The sequence below is a fragment of the Aptenodytes forsteri genome, unplaced genomic scaffold (genome assembly GCF_000699145.1).
Source record: "Aptenodytes forsteri isolate BGI_AS27 unplaced genomic scaffold, ASM69914v1 Scaffold397, whole genome shotgun sequence".
Lineage (NCBI taxonomy): Eukaryota > Metazoa > Chordata > Aves > Sphenisciformes > Spheniscidae > Aptenodytes > Aptenodytes forsteri.
This window is the reverse complement of record NW_008794417.1, coordinates 248,443-262,957: the sequence shown is the minus strand read 5'-3', so window position 1 is coordinate 262,957 and position 14,515 is coordinate 248,443. Positions and strand designations below refer to the sequence as shown.

At 37.7% G+C, this 14,515-nt stretch overlaps 1 protein-coding gene across 1 annotated transcript in view; it reads left to right on the top strand.

The window, feature by feature from the left end:
- Nucleotides 1-14,515, top strand: part of LOC103907272 (semaphorin-5A) — a gene marked incomplete at its 5' end in the record, with an annotated part of 172,861 nt that overhangs the window by 114,661 nt on the left and 43,685 nt on the right. Inside the window, one exon of the mRNA XM_009289418.1 lies at nucleotides 12,430-12,655. Within this exon, the coding sequence (XP_009287693.1) occupies nucleotides 12,430-12,655 (226 nt within the window). The remainder of the gene's footprint in view (nucleotides 1-12,429; nucleotides 12,656-14,515) is intronic.

Below are 14,515 nucleotides of genomic sequence, written 5' to 3'. Positions count from 1 at the left end.
TTGTGTTTTACATTCGACTGTAGCAGCAGTGATTGAGGTGTGGGCACATGTTCACGTCTGTCAGCTCTGCTGTAACTTCTGCCCTGGGGAAAGGCAGATGTCTGTGGTGTGATAAAGTATTAAGTTGTGCTTAAGTGCATTTTCAGTTCAGTTATACTGCTGTTCACTTCAGTGTGCCTGGGTCAAGGCCTGAAAAAGAGGTTTATAGTATAATTATTTTTTTTAACCTACCTGCTATACCCATTTTCCACAGGTGTTGTCCACACTCTCCACAGAGAGAGAAAGAGAAAAATTTTGCTTGAAAGGAATTTGGGAGATGGGGGTTGTGTTTGGTTTTCCTCTTTCACTCATTTACAGAAGACTAGCGTGGCCTCTGAGCTAGGAAGACGTGGATGTTCATATACACATTAACTTACCATTCTTGACTTCCCTCCTAGTAAATAATTACAGCTTCCTAATATTTGGAATTTTTGGAGACGACGGCAATCCGTCTGGTGCTGGAGAGATCTCTGGCAGCTGTATTTTGCCACCTTCACTAGGCTTCCAAATCCATACTCAGATCCCCTACTGAGTGGCTTCATTTTCAGAAAGGCAGAGCATACCCTTTCTGCTACCTCATTAGAAGGTGCAGATGATCAAAATCTTTGAATGTGTCTCATTTGTGTGGCTAAATCTATTTTCAATGAATTTAAATACTTGCACAGTTTAATGCATTTCAACAAGCAATTCTGCTTTTCACTGCAGCTCCTGGGTTTGGGCTGGCAACTCTGAATTAAAGTTCGTGGCTCCTCATCTATTCACTTTGTACCATTTCCATCCCTTATGCATTTGTCATTTAGCAGCTGCTCTAACATTTAGAGTGTTACCTCAGGAGTGGTGACATTATAGGATTTTTTTTTTCCCCAGTGATTTGTATACCATTTAAGTCATTCTTTGGAATGAAAGATACAGTAAGAATATTAAAATAATCAGATTTTCAGAGCAAAACCAGACTTCATCTCTTTCCAACATTAGCTTTCTCAAATTTTGCTTCCATTTTTGTATAAAACACAGTTTATAGCTCTTTATAATTAAAGGGGGGGAGGGGGGAACCAAGAAGACAAGCTGCAATTGAGTGCTTGTTGTCTAAATGACTTCACAAGCAGTTAATAATTTCATACTCTCAGGTCTGTTTTGATGTGCCACTGATTAGTGGTTGCATTTTAGCCCTCAGATTTTGAGCTTAAAATGTGAAAGTTCAGCTGAACCTAAAAGATTGTGTAATTGTAGAAAATAAGATTAATGATGATCTATAGGTTGATAAAAGGATTAATTTTGGTATAAGGCTGCACTGGCAATATAATAAATGACTATGGGTAAATGAATAAGAATCTGAAAGCGTGCTCTATGGCTGGATATAAAATAGTAATAACTGTTTTATTTTTCTGTATTACTTCTTGGCTGGCTTTTCACACAGTTGGTTTTCCAGGTCAAAATATTATGGAAATAAATGTGTCCTCAGTATGTAAATTTCCAGAACAACTTTACCACTGTACTTAATTTGAAACTGCCTTGTGAAAGAAATGAGCTATTTTTCTCTGTAGGAGTACCACCCTGGTTCCTTATCCTAAACCCCATGATTACAGGCTGTGCAGCTTTTACTTTCTTCTCCTCTTCTTGTTTTGCAATTACACATTGTTTTAGCAAACTGTGGAGTTAGTGACATATGGTGGCAGACAAAACCAGCTGAAACTTGTTTGCAGATTTCTCCCATTGCTAAATTCAGGAAAAGGCACATGGACAATCATTATAGCTAGCAATGGGTGAATCTAAGAATCAGGAATCTAAGGATCAAATTCTTTCCAGGTCACAAAGTAGCCAAGTAACTCTAGTGTTACCTGTGAAAACTAAAATCCCAGGTGTTTAAAAATTTGTTGTTGAGGATCTCCTTTTACAACAAGAATGTAGCTCTCATCGTCTTTCTAGAAGCCTACATGAAGGAAAATGTACGCTGCAGAATAGAAATGAAGGTAATTTATGTGTGATAACAGATTTGCAGTCATTACAAAGCAGCAGTCTCTAAAATTGATGAGTTGACAGCCTTTTCATGCCTTTTTGACTATTGGATTATCTTCTAACATTCTTACTCTCAGTTAATAAATACTTGGATAGCCATGATTTCCAGTAATTTAAAAAAATACATTTTAAGTTAATAATAAGTATTTCAGCAATTTAAAATATTTTTGCCAGGAATTATAGGGCCTATGTGAAAAACTTTAAGCTTCACAGTGAGAGTATGTGAAGCTAATTGCAAACAATGGAGTTATTACAGCAAAGTAAATCACCCCTAATCCGTCTGACTTAATCTGCCTTCTTTTGCACTTGCATTTGCATTTGTAATGAATAAAGCCACATGCACAGATCATTAGCATGGCCCAGCTGAGTGGTAACTCACTAAGCTGCAGCAACTCACTTGTTTCCAATCAGCTGATTGTACCCCCCAAAATGGAATCTTGAACAACCCCCTTTTCCCCACTTCTGAAATACTGAGTGATCAGGCAAGCAAAATTGCAGCTCACAGGAAGCTACATTTCTTTCCCTGGTCTTTTCAAATTGCAACTAGTACGTTCTTAATTTTAAAGGTAAAGTTGAATATCCTCTCCTTATAATTAAATGTATAAATATAGATTTCAAAGCTGATGTTTACACACTAATTTTAAATTCTGATTTAAATGCCTAAAAGATTAATTTTGATTCATGTACAAGTAACACATCATTTACCTTTAATGATATTTATATTTCATCATCTACTTGTCATGTTGTTGCTCAGATTTGGAGGTCGTGTCTTTCCTACTGCAGTTGAGGTCTTCATTACATGGCAGTATAGCATCTGCTTAACTGAAATCAGTTTTGAGTCAGTTTTGATAAATCCATGCAGTCATTTATAGGTGGACAATCCCTTCAGCTGTACAGCCTTGATTATTTATGGTCCAGTGTGTTCTGTTTTCACCAGCTCAGTAATACGTCCTACTTCCTTTGTGCAGGCTTTGCAGCAGTCTAAATGGCAACACTCAGGGCAAAAATAACTGAATCCTTAGTCCATTGACAGACACCTCTGGGCTTATCAAATTTTAGCGGGTTCAGGTGGTGATGTCCCAGCTTCTCATCCCCCCCTTCTGGAGGTTCCTACATCTCAGTAGAGCTGCTAGAACAGGAGACGTGTTTGTGCTGTGCCAGATTGCAATACGGCATACAAAACCATAGATAAGGCGGGATTTTCAGTATGACTCCTGACTGCGAACTGGAGCAAATAAGCCCTGGACACCTATCTCCTAAACAGTAACTTATCTGCAAAACGGTAGTTTTCAGTAGAAGGATGGGACACACTCTTCCTAACGATAATGCATGAACAACTTAATCAGCTTCCTTTACTAGATGGACCCCCTCCCTCTGTCCAGGGTTCTTTTAAGCCAATGTAATGATTTTGAGGACCTGGACTACTATTTATCAATTTTTAGGACTGGCAATTAAGTATCTTTGACTCCTAATTAGTGGCAAGTCCCTAACAATTACATGATTGACAAAAATGCTTAAGTGTGACACTTAGAATTAGTGGTGTACACCAATACAGAAAAGCACATAATTGCATGAATGTGGTAAAAATCATGAAAGTAAAATTTGTTACTTAAAAAAAACCCCTAAGTCGGAGGAAACCCATTTGCTGTGTTCTTGCGTGTAGCTGAATATGTGATCCTTCAGAGCACATTGCACAGCTCGTCTATTTTGTGAGATGTTTCATAGACCATGTATAGAGTAAAAGGGAAGGACAAATGAGAGGAAGAATTTTCTGTTTAGGCCATGCATTTTTAGAGGCATTGCTTGTTTCCTAAATGTTAACAATACATTCAATATCTTCAATGCCCCAAGAGTGAAAAGAACAGGGTAATTTACAGGAGGCTTATGTTATTGTGGGCAAAACATAGAAGGTATTATTCATCAAAAGAAAATCTAGGGTTAACTTAATAAGAGAAGTCTAGAATTCAAAGTAAATCCACCTTCAAAAAGGAACTGGGTGACAAGACTGAATACTAATTCCCCTTGTGGACTTGAAACACATCCCTGAAAGTTAGGTGAGTGTCCAGTAAAAACAAACATGCATTTTCTAGTTTCAGCCTATTCAGGACACTGAATTCTGAATAGTTATTGAACAAGCAGGCAAGTTCCAGGAGACACATCTGTAACCAAAATTCAGATCCATTTCACTGAAACACATTACATTTTAAGTGTACGTCATTCTTAGTTTGAAAACTGACCGTAAATTCCACTAGTCAGTTCTTTGACTGGTTTTGAGATGTTCTCCAATATTAAGAACATACAAGCACTGAGAATGGGGTTTTTTTTCCATTTTAGAGTTTGAATTCCCATAGTGACTACAGCTTGGGACCCATTACTGCCTTAGCAGTCTGGGAAGGACGGCATGGTTGCCGTTCCCTGGTCTTGACTTGCAGCTTGGTAAGGGGTTTAAAACTGTTGGATTGAAAATCTGCTGCCTACCATAGCAGGAAGCTAGCCTCCAAAGCGTTATAGTTACAACATTACTGTTGTTGTCCTGCTGCCTGAAAGCTTTAATGATGAACCAGGATGCCGTTGTACAAAGGCCTGCAAAGAGGCAGTCCAAAACGGCTTCTCCTCCAGGGAGCTCATAGTCTGCCCATGCAAGTGTTAAATGGGTGTGGAGATTCAAGTAAAGGCGCTGTGTTAGCAGGCTGCTCTGTACATGGGGTATAGAAGTGGGATCCTCTAGTACTAGCACTGGGATCACACAAGGGACGCTTGGAGGATTGGTACAAATTGAGCTGTCAGCAGGCAGACTTGCTGCTGTGGATTTACTATGGTTTTACTACTTTTCATTTCTCTACGAGCGGTGTGCAAAAATACACATAAGTTCTTGATGTATTCAGTTATTTAAAAAAAAAAAAAGAAAAACAATTTACCAATCTCGACAAATTTGTCCTGTTTTGTATCACATAACAATTTCATTTGCTAGGTGCATTTGAGTAGGGTGGTTAATTGTAACGCAGATCCATAAATGGATTAGGTTTGGAAGAATCCAAATTAACTACTATGCCTCTTTCTATATTTTTTTTTTTAAATCTCTGTCATCAGAATAAAGAAGCTTTTTATTCCTTAGACATTCCTAGTTTCATTTTGAATATGAGTTAATTCCAAATATCATGCTTTAAAATGAACTATTAGGAATTGTCATGTATGTGAAATAAATGTTTATCACTCTAAATGGTTCTCAGGTGCCAATGTGAATGTGAGCGTCCAAGAAGCAGTACTTAAGCATAAAAACTGCACTTCCTTGATGCAACCAGGCCATTCTGCTTGCTGAGGTGGAGCTGAAGGTGCTCCTACTAACCCTGTGCGTTTGAGATATTCAGTTAAGCTACTCATGATTAAGTGATTTAATTTTTTGTAACAATTTCCTTCACAAAAGTTTGACTAGTTGGACATAAAATGTAGCTTTCGAGCATGGAGTTACACAAATGGCTGGTAGAGAAAAAGTAAGAGGAAAGTGGTAGCTTTCTTCACTCCAAAATTTGATGGTTTTATGAAGAGATGATGAAAGTAGGAACTTTCCTTATATAAATAAAATGAATGATGTTGAATATAGGAAGGATTTGAGTATCGAACTGTCCCAGTCTGATGACCTGCCCAACAGGCCCTGAACTCCAGGGAAAAGGGTTCCAAATCCAGCCTTTAATTCCTTTTAAATTCCCCTTCACATCAATGGAAGTTTTTCCAATTATTTTGTTTAAAATACACAAAATTGAAACAAAAGGTTGTGCTCAGTCAGTATTTGCAGCCAAAAAAGAAATCCATTCACTTCAGAAGAAACCTGTTCCTTCTGCATAGGGTAACATGATTTTCTTCCTTCTATCCATCAAAATATTTTTAAAAATCTGTTATGAACACAAGCTACCTACCCTTACTTTACAGCACTACAGGATTGCATCTGCGCTCAGCAATAGTCTCCGAAGTCCTGACTCCACTGGAATCAATAGAACTACTCCCATTGATGTCAACTGAAGCTAAAATACTACCTATGAACTAGGATATGGATGTGCCTTTCATGATTAAAATACAAAGGGAATCTTAGAAATATTTTGGGGTTTTGTTTTTTAAGTACAGCTGTGAAATTTACAATGGGTGTTCTTTCAGGTCATGCTTTTGCAATAGTATTGTAATATAAAAATGGCGATAAAGTAAGGTATATCTAATGGTATTTGGTTGAAGAACCTGGCTTTTTAAACTGTGGAAATAAATAGAAACATGATCAGGGACATACTTGTCTTTTGTTTGTTTCAGTTTGAAAATGCTTTTCTAAATGGATAAGACTTTACATTTCTGTAATGAAAATAAATGAACCACTTATTTTTTCAAGTTCAGTTAGTGATTTTCCTGAATGTGTTTTTCAACCACTGCAAGATAAATGTTATCTATCTTTTGGTTCTTGGAGACAGAGAGGGTATATTAGTCCTTCAGGAAACTTATGTTTTGATGTGTAAACAAGGCCCCCTATAAATGGGAACTGTTTTTCTCTCAAGTTTTATAACACTGTTACATTCATTTTGGCCTTTGTTTTGATTGCACGTGAGAGCTATCCTTTCCTTTAACTACATATTGCTGTGACAAGCTCAAGGCTTGGGAGGTGGCTGAGAGACTCAGGTTTTTATACCTTACAGCCCTGTCTTGTCCCAGGTGACATACTACACCATTCAATTTATGAATCAGTGACATTCTTTTCTATTGGTGTCTTAATAGCTGAAAAACTAAATAAATATTTTGGGCCAGACAAACTGAAGTTGATGGAGCAAAAGCAAAAATTTATAAGTATTTTTTAATCAATGGACTGTTTGGCGATTCCAAAAGAATATTCGAGAACTAATACAATATATTAAAAGCAAATCATAAAAGATAACCGTTGGGCTGAAAATACTTAAATGGACTGTTAATGTTGATTTAGCTGCCTTGTGAAGATAGTCTCTCACACTAACAGATGAGAAAGAAAAACACAGATGAGAAGTAAAGAAGTGCATTCAACATAGACGTACTATATACATGAAAGAAATAAGAGTTTGTTAGGAGAAATCCCTCCATAATATAAACATGTAATATAAATGGGAATGGAACTCTCTATCTGAATTCTGTTTTTCGTAAAAGTTGTAGTTCAAATGTAGTTAAAATGTAGATAAGATTTTTAGTCTAGTTTCCTAAGGAAGTATCAGACTATCATGCTGTTTGTTAAAACTTAAACTAGGAGTAAAGTCTCAGAGATTCTCAAAATTTTCAGGAATTTGACTAAAGTGGCTATGCAGAGGCAAAAAAAATCAGTCTGTTCCATGTCCTCCCTGAGAAAACAGTAGAATTTTGTGCTATGTTATTTAGCAACAATTTCCTCCAGTTTGAAATAAGATATCTTGGACATTACATTTTAGTTGTCCTTTTCTAAAATAATACAACCAAATAATTCTAAATAAATCTTGGTATCAAACATGACATTAATACTGTTTTTTCATTATACACAAATATTAGGAAATATTATTTAAAGACAGAAGCAAGGTAGCTGGTTAATAGCATAATCAATGTTTATATTCTATCATTCCAAATTATGTTTTCAATATATGATGACTTTTCTCATATTACCACCAGTATGCTTCATGATAATTTTTAATTTTAATTTCTCGTTTTCATAGACATGTGCTTTGTGATGGATGTATGTATTTGTGTATTTTGTGGAAAATTCCTAACTAACTGTTGAGCTGTCCCCTGAAATTTAATCTTTAAAAGTCTCATTGTATCTTTGCCAGGCATAGCCAGGCATAAATTTAACAATCTCAACTGACTAAATCCACTCTGAACTAAAGGCCACAATATGGTGAATTAGGCCTCAAGTTTTAGGACAACTTGCAAAGAGAACTTTGAAAACGTGGTTAAGTTTGAACTATTGCAATGATATTTTTGGAGTCTGCAAATAGGCTCAAATAATTATTGTTCTAAGTCCACAAGTTTACCCTAAGAACTAATGTACTTAAACCCATCATATGAGCCCCTGAAGTTTTCCTCTATGGATATCTAGAGGTCCCTCCCAGGAGAGCTCGACCCCATCTCTTCCTTTATTCCACATGGAGCACATGAGGTGGAGTTTGGCAGCCACTGTCTTGGTTCCTCTGAACAGCCCTATTGAAGCAGAATGCTTCACTGCTTTTCTAGTTCTTTCTTACCACTGTTTTGCTGAGATGAGACCTCAGTGTTTCATCTGAGACTTTTATTCCACTGTGTGGTTGCTTTACTATCGTATCCATGACTCTAGCTGGTCGAATTGCTTTAGAGAGGGCCATATTCCTGAAATCCCACTTGAGTAAATTGTTCAAGCATTGGACAAGGTGAGGAGGATAATCCAAGCAGAGATAGCAGTTTCCATGTTCCCAGTCCCTGACAAATCTTTCCAATCAGACTATGTCTTCATGCTAGCAGGACTAAATATACCCATGTGTGATCTGAATTGTGCCTTTTCTCGCCCCCCCTTTACTTACTTCCAAATCTGAGACCATTCAGAGCAAGATCATTGTTCTGCTTATACTGCCGTTTTGTAGCGTCAGATCACATCAATGCTTTCATCAAGCACTGTGTGATTTTTGATTCCTCTGTGGCAGATGCGGTAGTTGGTAGAGCAGTGCAGCACTCACTGTTCGTGAGAGAAGTCAACAGGCTCTGCCAGGTCGTTATTAGTGCCAGAGCTTCGTGGGGTCATCCATTGTTAGGATATTCCTCTGAATTTTCTCAAAGATAGACTATTTACTGCTGTAAATATTTTCTGGGTAATCTACATATACTTTTGTTTCCCCTGCCATTCTGAGCCTTTCATGGCTATTATCCAGTGGTTGAATAAGACAGGCATGACAGCAGACAAACGTTCTTATAAGCTATGCACCAAGCAAAAAGAAAGGAAAAACTAACAAATGGTCTCTACAGATACTCTTAAGGAACATCTTTCTTTTCTGGCTCGTGTAAGAACATATGAGTATACCCTCTGTTAGGGTGTATGAAGGGACTACCTATCCTGAAGCACACTGATTACTGGTAGTCTGTTTTTTCAAGAAATGAGTGAACCATCTCAGATGTGTGTTAGCAAAGCAACATTCAATACATTGCCACTAAATGAACTTCTTCCTCTATTGCCTATTTTTATTTGACAAGGGGTTCATTGCATATCTCACACATTCTGCTTTTCATGACCCTCACCTGTCTACGCCATATCCAGTAAAGAAAGACCTCACATTTCTAGCAGCTTTTATTTTTGGTTGAAAAATATCAATACAAAAATCAACAGCAAATGAGGAACTGAAACTTTTAGACGATTGTGACTATATTGAAACAAACACTGTAGTAGCTACTATACTGATTGAATTATTCCTGCTTACATGCTACTAGAAAAGCGCTTATGTTTCAAGATGTTTGGAAGTGATATAGCACTTCTCCCAGACTGTCATTGAATTTTTCCAAGACATTTATTTGCCTTTGCAGCAGAAAATACTTTGATTTGGAAAACTGAAATATATGGCAAATGTTAAATGGATTAAAAGCTGGCTCACTGACAAATTGAAAAATGTGGTGTTAATGGACAGATATAAATGACTGGGACGTGTCTAGCAGGATCTGCCTGGAATCAGTTCTTGGGTCAATAGCACTTAACATTTTTATCAGCAGTCTAGACAGTGATATAAGACATCTTCAGTAAAACTTGACCATGACAGAGATTGTTGAAATAGTAAATAATATACTAGATAATTGCAGAAGCTAATAAAACATATTTTGATGTTGCCAAACACCAGCTTCTTGTGTGGGATAGGAAACTATATGTAGTTGTAAAGCTGTGATTTAGAGAAGGACAGGTTATCAAAGGTAACTGGGTCTACTTAAGCTCTTTGTGCAATGTTGTGGAAGGAAAAAGCACTAATGCAATAATGTATGTATTAAAGTCAGATTGTCAAGTGGAACAGGGTCATGATTGCGTCTGCATGCTGTATTGATAAGACTGCTTCAAGAGTTCCAAGTCAAATTTTGGTGTCCAGTCTTAAGGAAAATAAGGAAATAGGACAAAAGGAAGCCACAGGGATGCACAGGACCTGGAGATCAGGTTTTAAATACTATGTAGCTTTAAGACGTTCAGCTTATTTTATCATTATGTATGGGTACTTGGGCATGAAAAATATGTTTGTAGGTACAGGACAAGAAACACTTTCAGTATCGTTGATAAAGGCACAGCAAAATTCAGTGACTGGAAAATTAAATTAAGGGGAAAATGCAGCCTTGAATTAACTTGCAATTTGTTAGCTTTGAGGATTACTAAATAGTGGAACAGCTGATGCGGGGAGGTGATAGACTCATCAGTGCTAGACATCTTTAAAAAAAAAAAAAAAAGGAGGGAAAGACGGAGTGCTCTTGCTAAAAGATGCACTGTAATCCAGCTGCTGGAGGGGACTGCACGTTGGAGGTGAATAGCCAGTTGGGATAGCAAGCGTGGTGGTTCTGGCTGTTTCTGGGATCTGTTAATTTTATGATTTCCTTTTTACAGTTCATGTGCTGCAAGGAGAACAGTCGTACCTATTCTGTCCTCAGTCTAAAACATACAGGATTTAAACACTTGCCTGGAGGAGTCATGAAGAAATTACTTCCCCTGCTGTACACAGGACCAGATAGTTTGCTTGTTCTTTGCTGTCTTCTGATCCAAAAACCAATCAAGGCTGAAACTCAGATCCCGGAAAAGTTGATCCAGTCCTCTGTGCTCTAAAGGGATCCTCTTTCATAGATGGTCCCTGAGTATGACTCAGGTGGTCACCATTGTAGTGATCACCAGGTTTTAAGGTGGGAAGGGGCTTTGCACAGCCTTGAGGAGTCAACAGGAGTAGTCCAGCTGAAGTGTTTGGGCTAAGAGCTCTTTCTTGCCTGAAGTACCACAAAACTATGAAACCAGGAAGTTTGTCACAAGTCCACCTGGCCTCAGAACATGAGAGTCTTGAACACAGCGCTGGGTTCTCTGGTGCCTTGCTGTGTTAGCGGGGCAGAGGTTTCTGGGGAATATTTTTTTTCCCAACCCTAACAGATGGAAAAATTAGAAAAGCTTTCAGACAAAGCAGCTTCTTTTAGATTGAAATAGCAACACAGCCTTTAAACCAAAATATAGGTTGAGAGCAATTGCTCTCAGCCTAATTGGTTATGTTAATAAGTTAGACCGTATGAGAGAAGAGGTAGTGGACTGAGGAAAGTATGAAATAAAAAGGCTATTATCACCACGGGAAAGAGAGGAGCAGGTAATCTATTGCTTGTTGGAACATGGTGGTATCAGCTGGGGTAGGGGTTATGGAAGAAAGAGGTTGTACTATGTGATAAAACCATTATTTCTGTTGTGTCCATATTTGTTAGTATTTAGTGGAATTACAAGCTTAGTTAGTAGGCTCCCTTTCAGAAGGTACCCTCCGCTGAGTACCTCTCTAAGAGGTCAGAGGTAGAGAGATCATTTTAAAATTCTCCCACTGATGCCTGTTTCTTTTTGTCTTTAATAACTTGTCAGTGTGAATTCATTCTGGTATTTAATGGTTGTTTAATTTCATCCATATAGTTTACAAAGCACTTGTATCAGATGAAGCGTATTATGCTCTGGGAAATGAATGGGCAGGACCTACAGATCTTGACGATACTCATCAGAAGACATATATTCTGGGGCTTGAGAATATTGGCAATTCTGCATTTGTTTCTTAGGTGTGGTCTGTTCCCTTTGGTGCATATCAGTCCACAGGGAATTTGCTTCTGATGATAGGTTTAGCAATGCTGGAGCTATGGGTAACACGCACCTCAGGGAGCCAGATTCTGTAATAGGAAACATTTTTTGTCCATTGTCCCCTTGTAATACATGAGCAATATACAAAATGGACAGTGGTTCACTTATTCATATGCCACTAGATTTTACCAAGGAATTATTTGCTGGTTTGTGTCTTGTACTTGCAGTTTATCAGAATTCCTCTTAATTAAAAGCTTTAACATACTTAGCTACGCCTTATTTGGGGCTATTAATTTATAAAGGATGCACTTTATCATGGTACTTACAGTGTTCAGCTTACTGTTTTTATGGATGTAAGAGATCTAATTTGTACTGGTATATTATTGCTTTTAGCAGTGTGATACTGTGCTTGCCTAGAAGCAGAAAAAAACACTTTCAGTTTGAGATTGGAATTAAAAGTTTATTGATGATCACTGCTATTGGAAATGCTGGAAAAAATATCAGAGGCTTTTTTATTGGTTGGCTTTTTGTCTGTTTTGAGGGTTTGTGGGGGTTTTTTTAAGTCATATTTAATGATTATATTCATTATGAACATTTTCTTTCAGGAATATCAGCCTTGTAACACCAATGCCTGTCCAGAGTTAAAAAAGACAACTCCTTGGACGCCTTGGACCCCAGTCAATATTTCAGACAACGGTGGCCACTATGAACAACGTTTCCGATACACCTGCAAAGCGCGCTTGCCTGACCCAAATTTGCTAGAGGTGGGAAGGCAAAGGATTGAAATGCGTTATTGTTCCAGTGATGGCAGCAGCGGATGCTCGACAGATGGTAAGCAAAGCTAGAGTGGCTGCACGATGCCTCCTGCTAGCGAGGTGTCTGCAGTTCCATTTTCAGCACAGAGTGCAAGTTTTTGCTTGCTGGTGTTTTGCATAACAGAACGGATAATGAAAAGGAGGACATAGTGATCTCAACAGGGAATCTAGCTTGTATTTCTTCTGGACTTAGCTTCATCATTCAGACTAATCAAGTGTCTTTTACCACCGTTTATGAGATTTGCCAGGTTATTTTAATATTCTTCACAATAATCTGCGAGCCATGACATGGCAGCCCAGTTCTCGGAGGATTCTGTCACCTCCTTATACTCTCTCGGGTTTTTACCGGGGGAGACTTTGTGCAGCATTAATGTATTTGGTAAATATTTACCTAGACTATGTAGTATTGATGCTGAGAAGAACTTTTTGCTCAGTAATTCTAAAGTAACAACTGTAAGATTTATGCAGGTGTTTAAATAAGGGGTTTATGAACTGGATAATTTCTATTATAAAAGTTTATGTTATGCTATTGCTAGTAATTTAAATTTCTGTTTATTTCTGAGATGGAAGACTGGACTCCTTCAAAATATTTTCAACTTTAGATGACTTTAAATTGGAATTATTTTATTTCAGAATTTTGTTCTTTCCTTACAAGTAAAACATAGTTTTGAATAAATGTTATATGTATATATATAAAAACTAAAAACTAGGCGAACTTCTGACAGTCACTCTAATTTTTATTAATACATTTCATTATCTAGTTTAAATTATATATCAGTGTTTCTTTTTAAGTATTATATTTTAGTTATATAATCTAAGGAAATACTGATTTTTAATTATTATATTTTAATATTTATAGACTGCTGTCCACTTACATAGCCTTTTGTATCTTCACAACACCCAGGTTAGCTGAAAAAATGTATAACTGAAGGCATTTGGCTTATCTAAGTCCACAAAGAGAGGATAGTTTCCAAGTCCTTGGGCTTTCTAATTCTCAATACTTTTTTTCTGACAGACCAACTATTGTGAAAATCAGTGTTAAGCATTTCCTGCTTGTGTTGGGTTTACGTGGCAAGGTTTTGGTAGAGGGAGGGGCTGCAGGAGTGGCTTCTGTGAGAAGATGCTAGAAGCTTCCCCCATGCCCTTCACCCTGTGTAAAAGCTTCATTGATTCACATGACACCTGTGTATCTTTGGAGGGGGCAGGATGTTAGTAATTTTTTAAAGAAATACATAGTACCAAACTGCGTGAAATAATAAAACAAAACCCATGGTACTCCAGATGAGACTTTGTTTCATACTCTGTCACTCCCATTTCAGGTAATCTACAGTCTCCAATGTTTATTTTTTAGGTCTGGATAGCAAGGCAGGTTTTGGCATGGAGCAACTCTTGTAACAAGTGTTTCTGCTATTCCTCTGTTTTCATCCAAATTAAGTTTCAAACTAGCATTTAGCAGAGATTTTGCTCTGCTAGGATTGGTGTATGACCTACCTTTCTTATCCTAAATAAGACTTTTGTGTGGCAGTGGTGCTTTTTGCTGTCTTCCAGCACTTTGACATTTATGACACCTTTTTAAAATTTCATGAGATTAAATGAGAAAGAGAATATTTTTCCCACCAGATAGTACAGAGTTAGGAGAGTAATCACAACAACTAGAAGTAGATCTACAGAAGAATCTGGGTATATTCTTGTCTGACAGCTGTCAGCCTGACCTTGGTCCCGGGGAAGATTATGGAGCGGTTCATCTTGAGGGCGCTCACAAGGCATGAGCGGGACAACCAGGGGATCAGGCCCAGCCAGCACGGGTTCATGAGAGGCAGGTCCTGCTTGACCAACCTGATCTCCTTCTATGACCAGGTGACCCGCCTAGTGGATG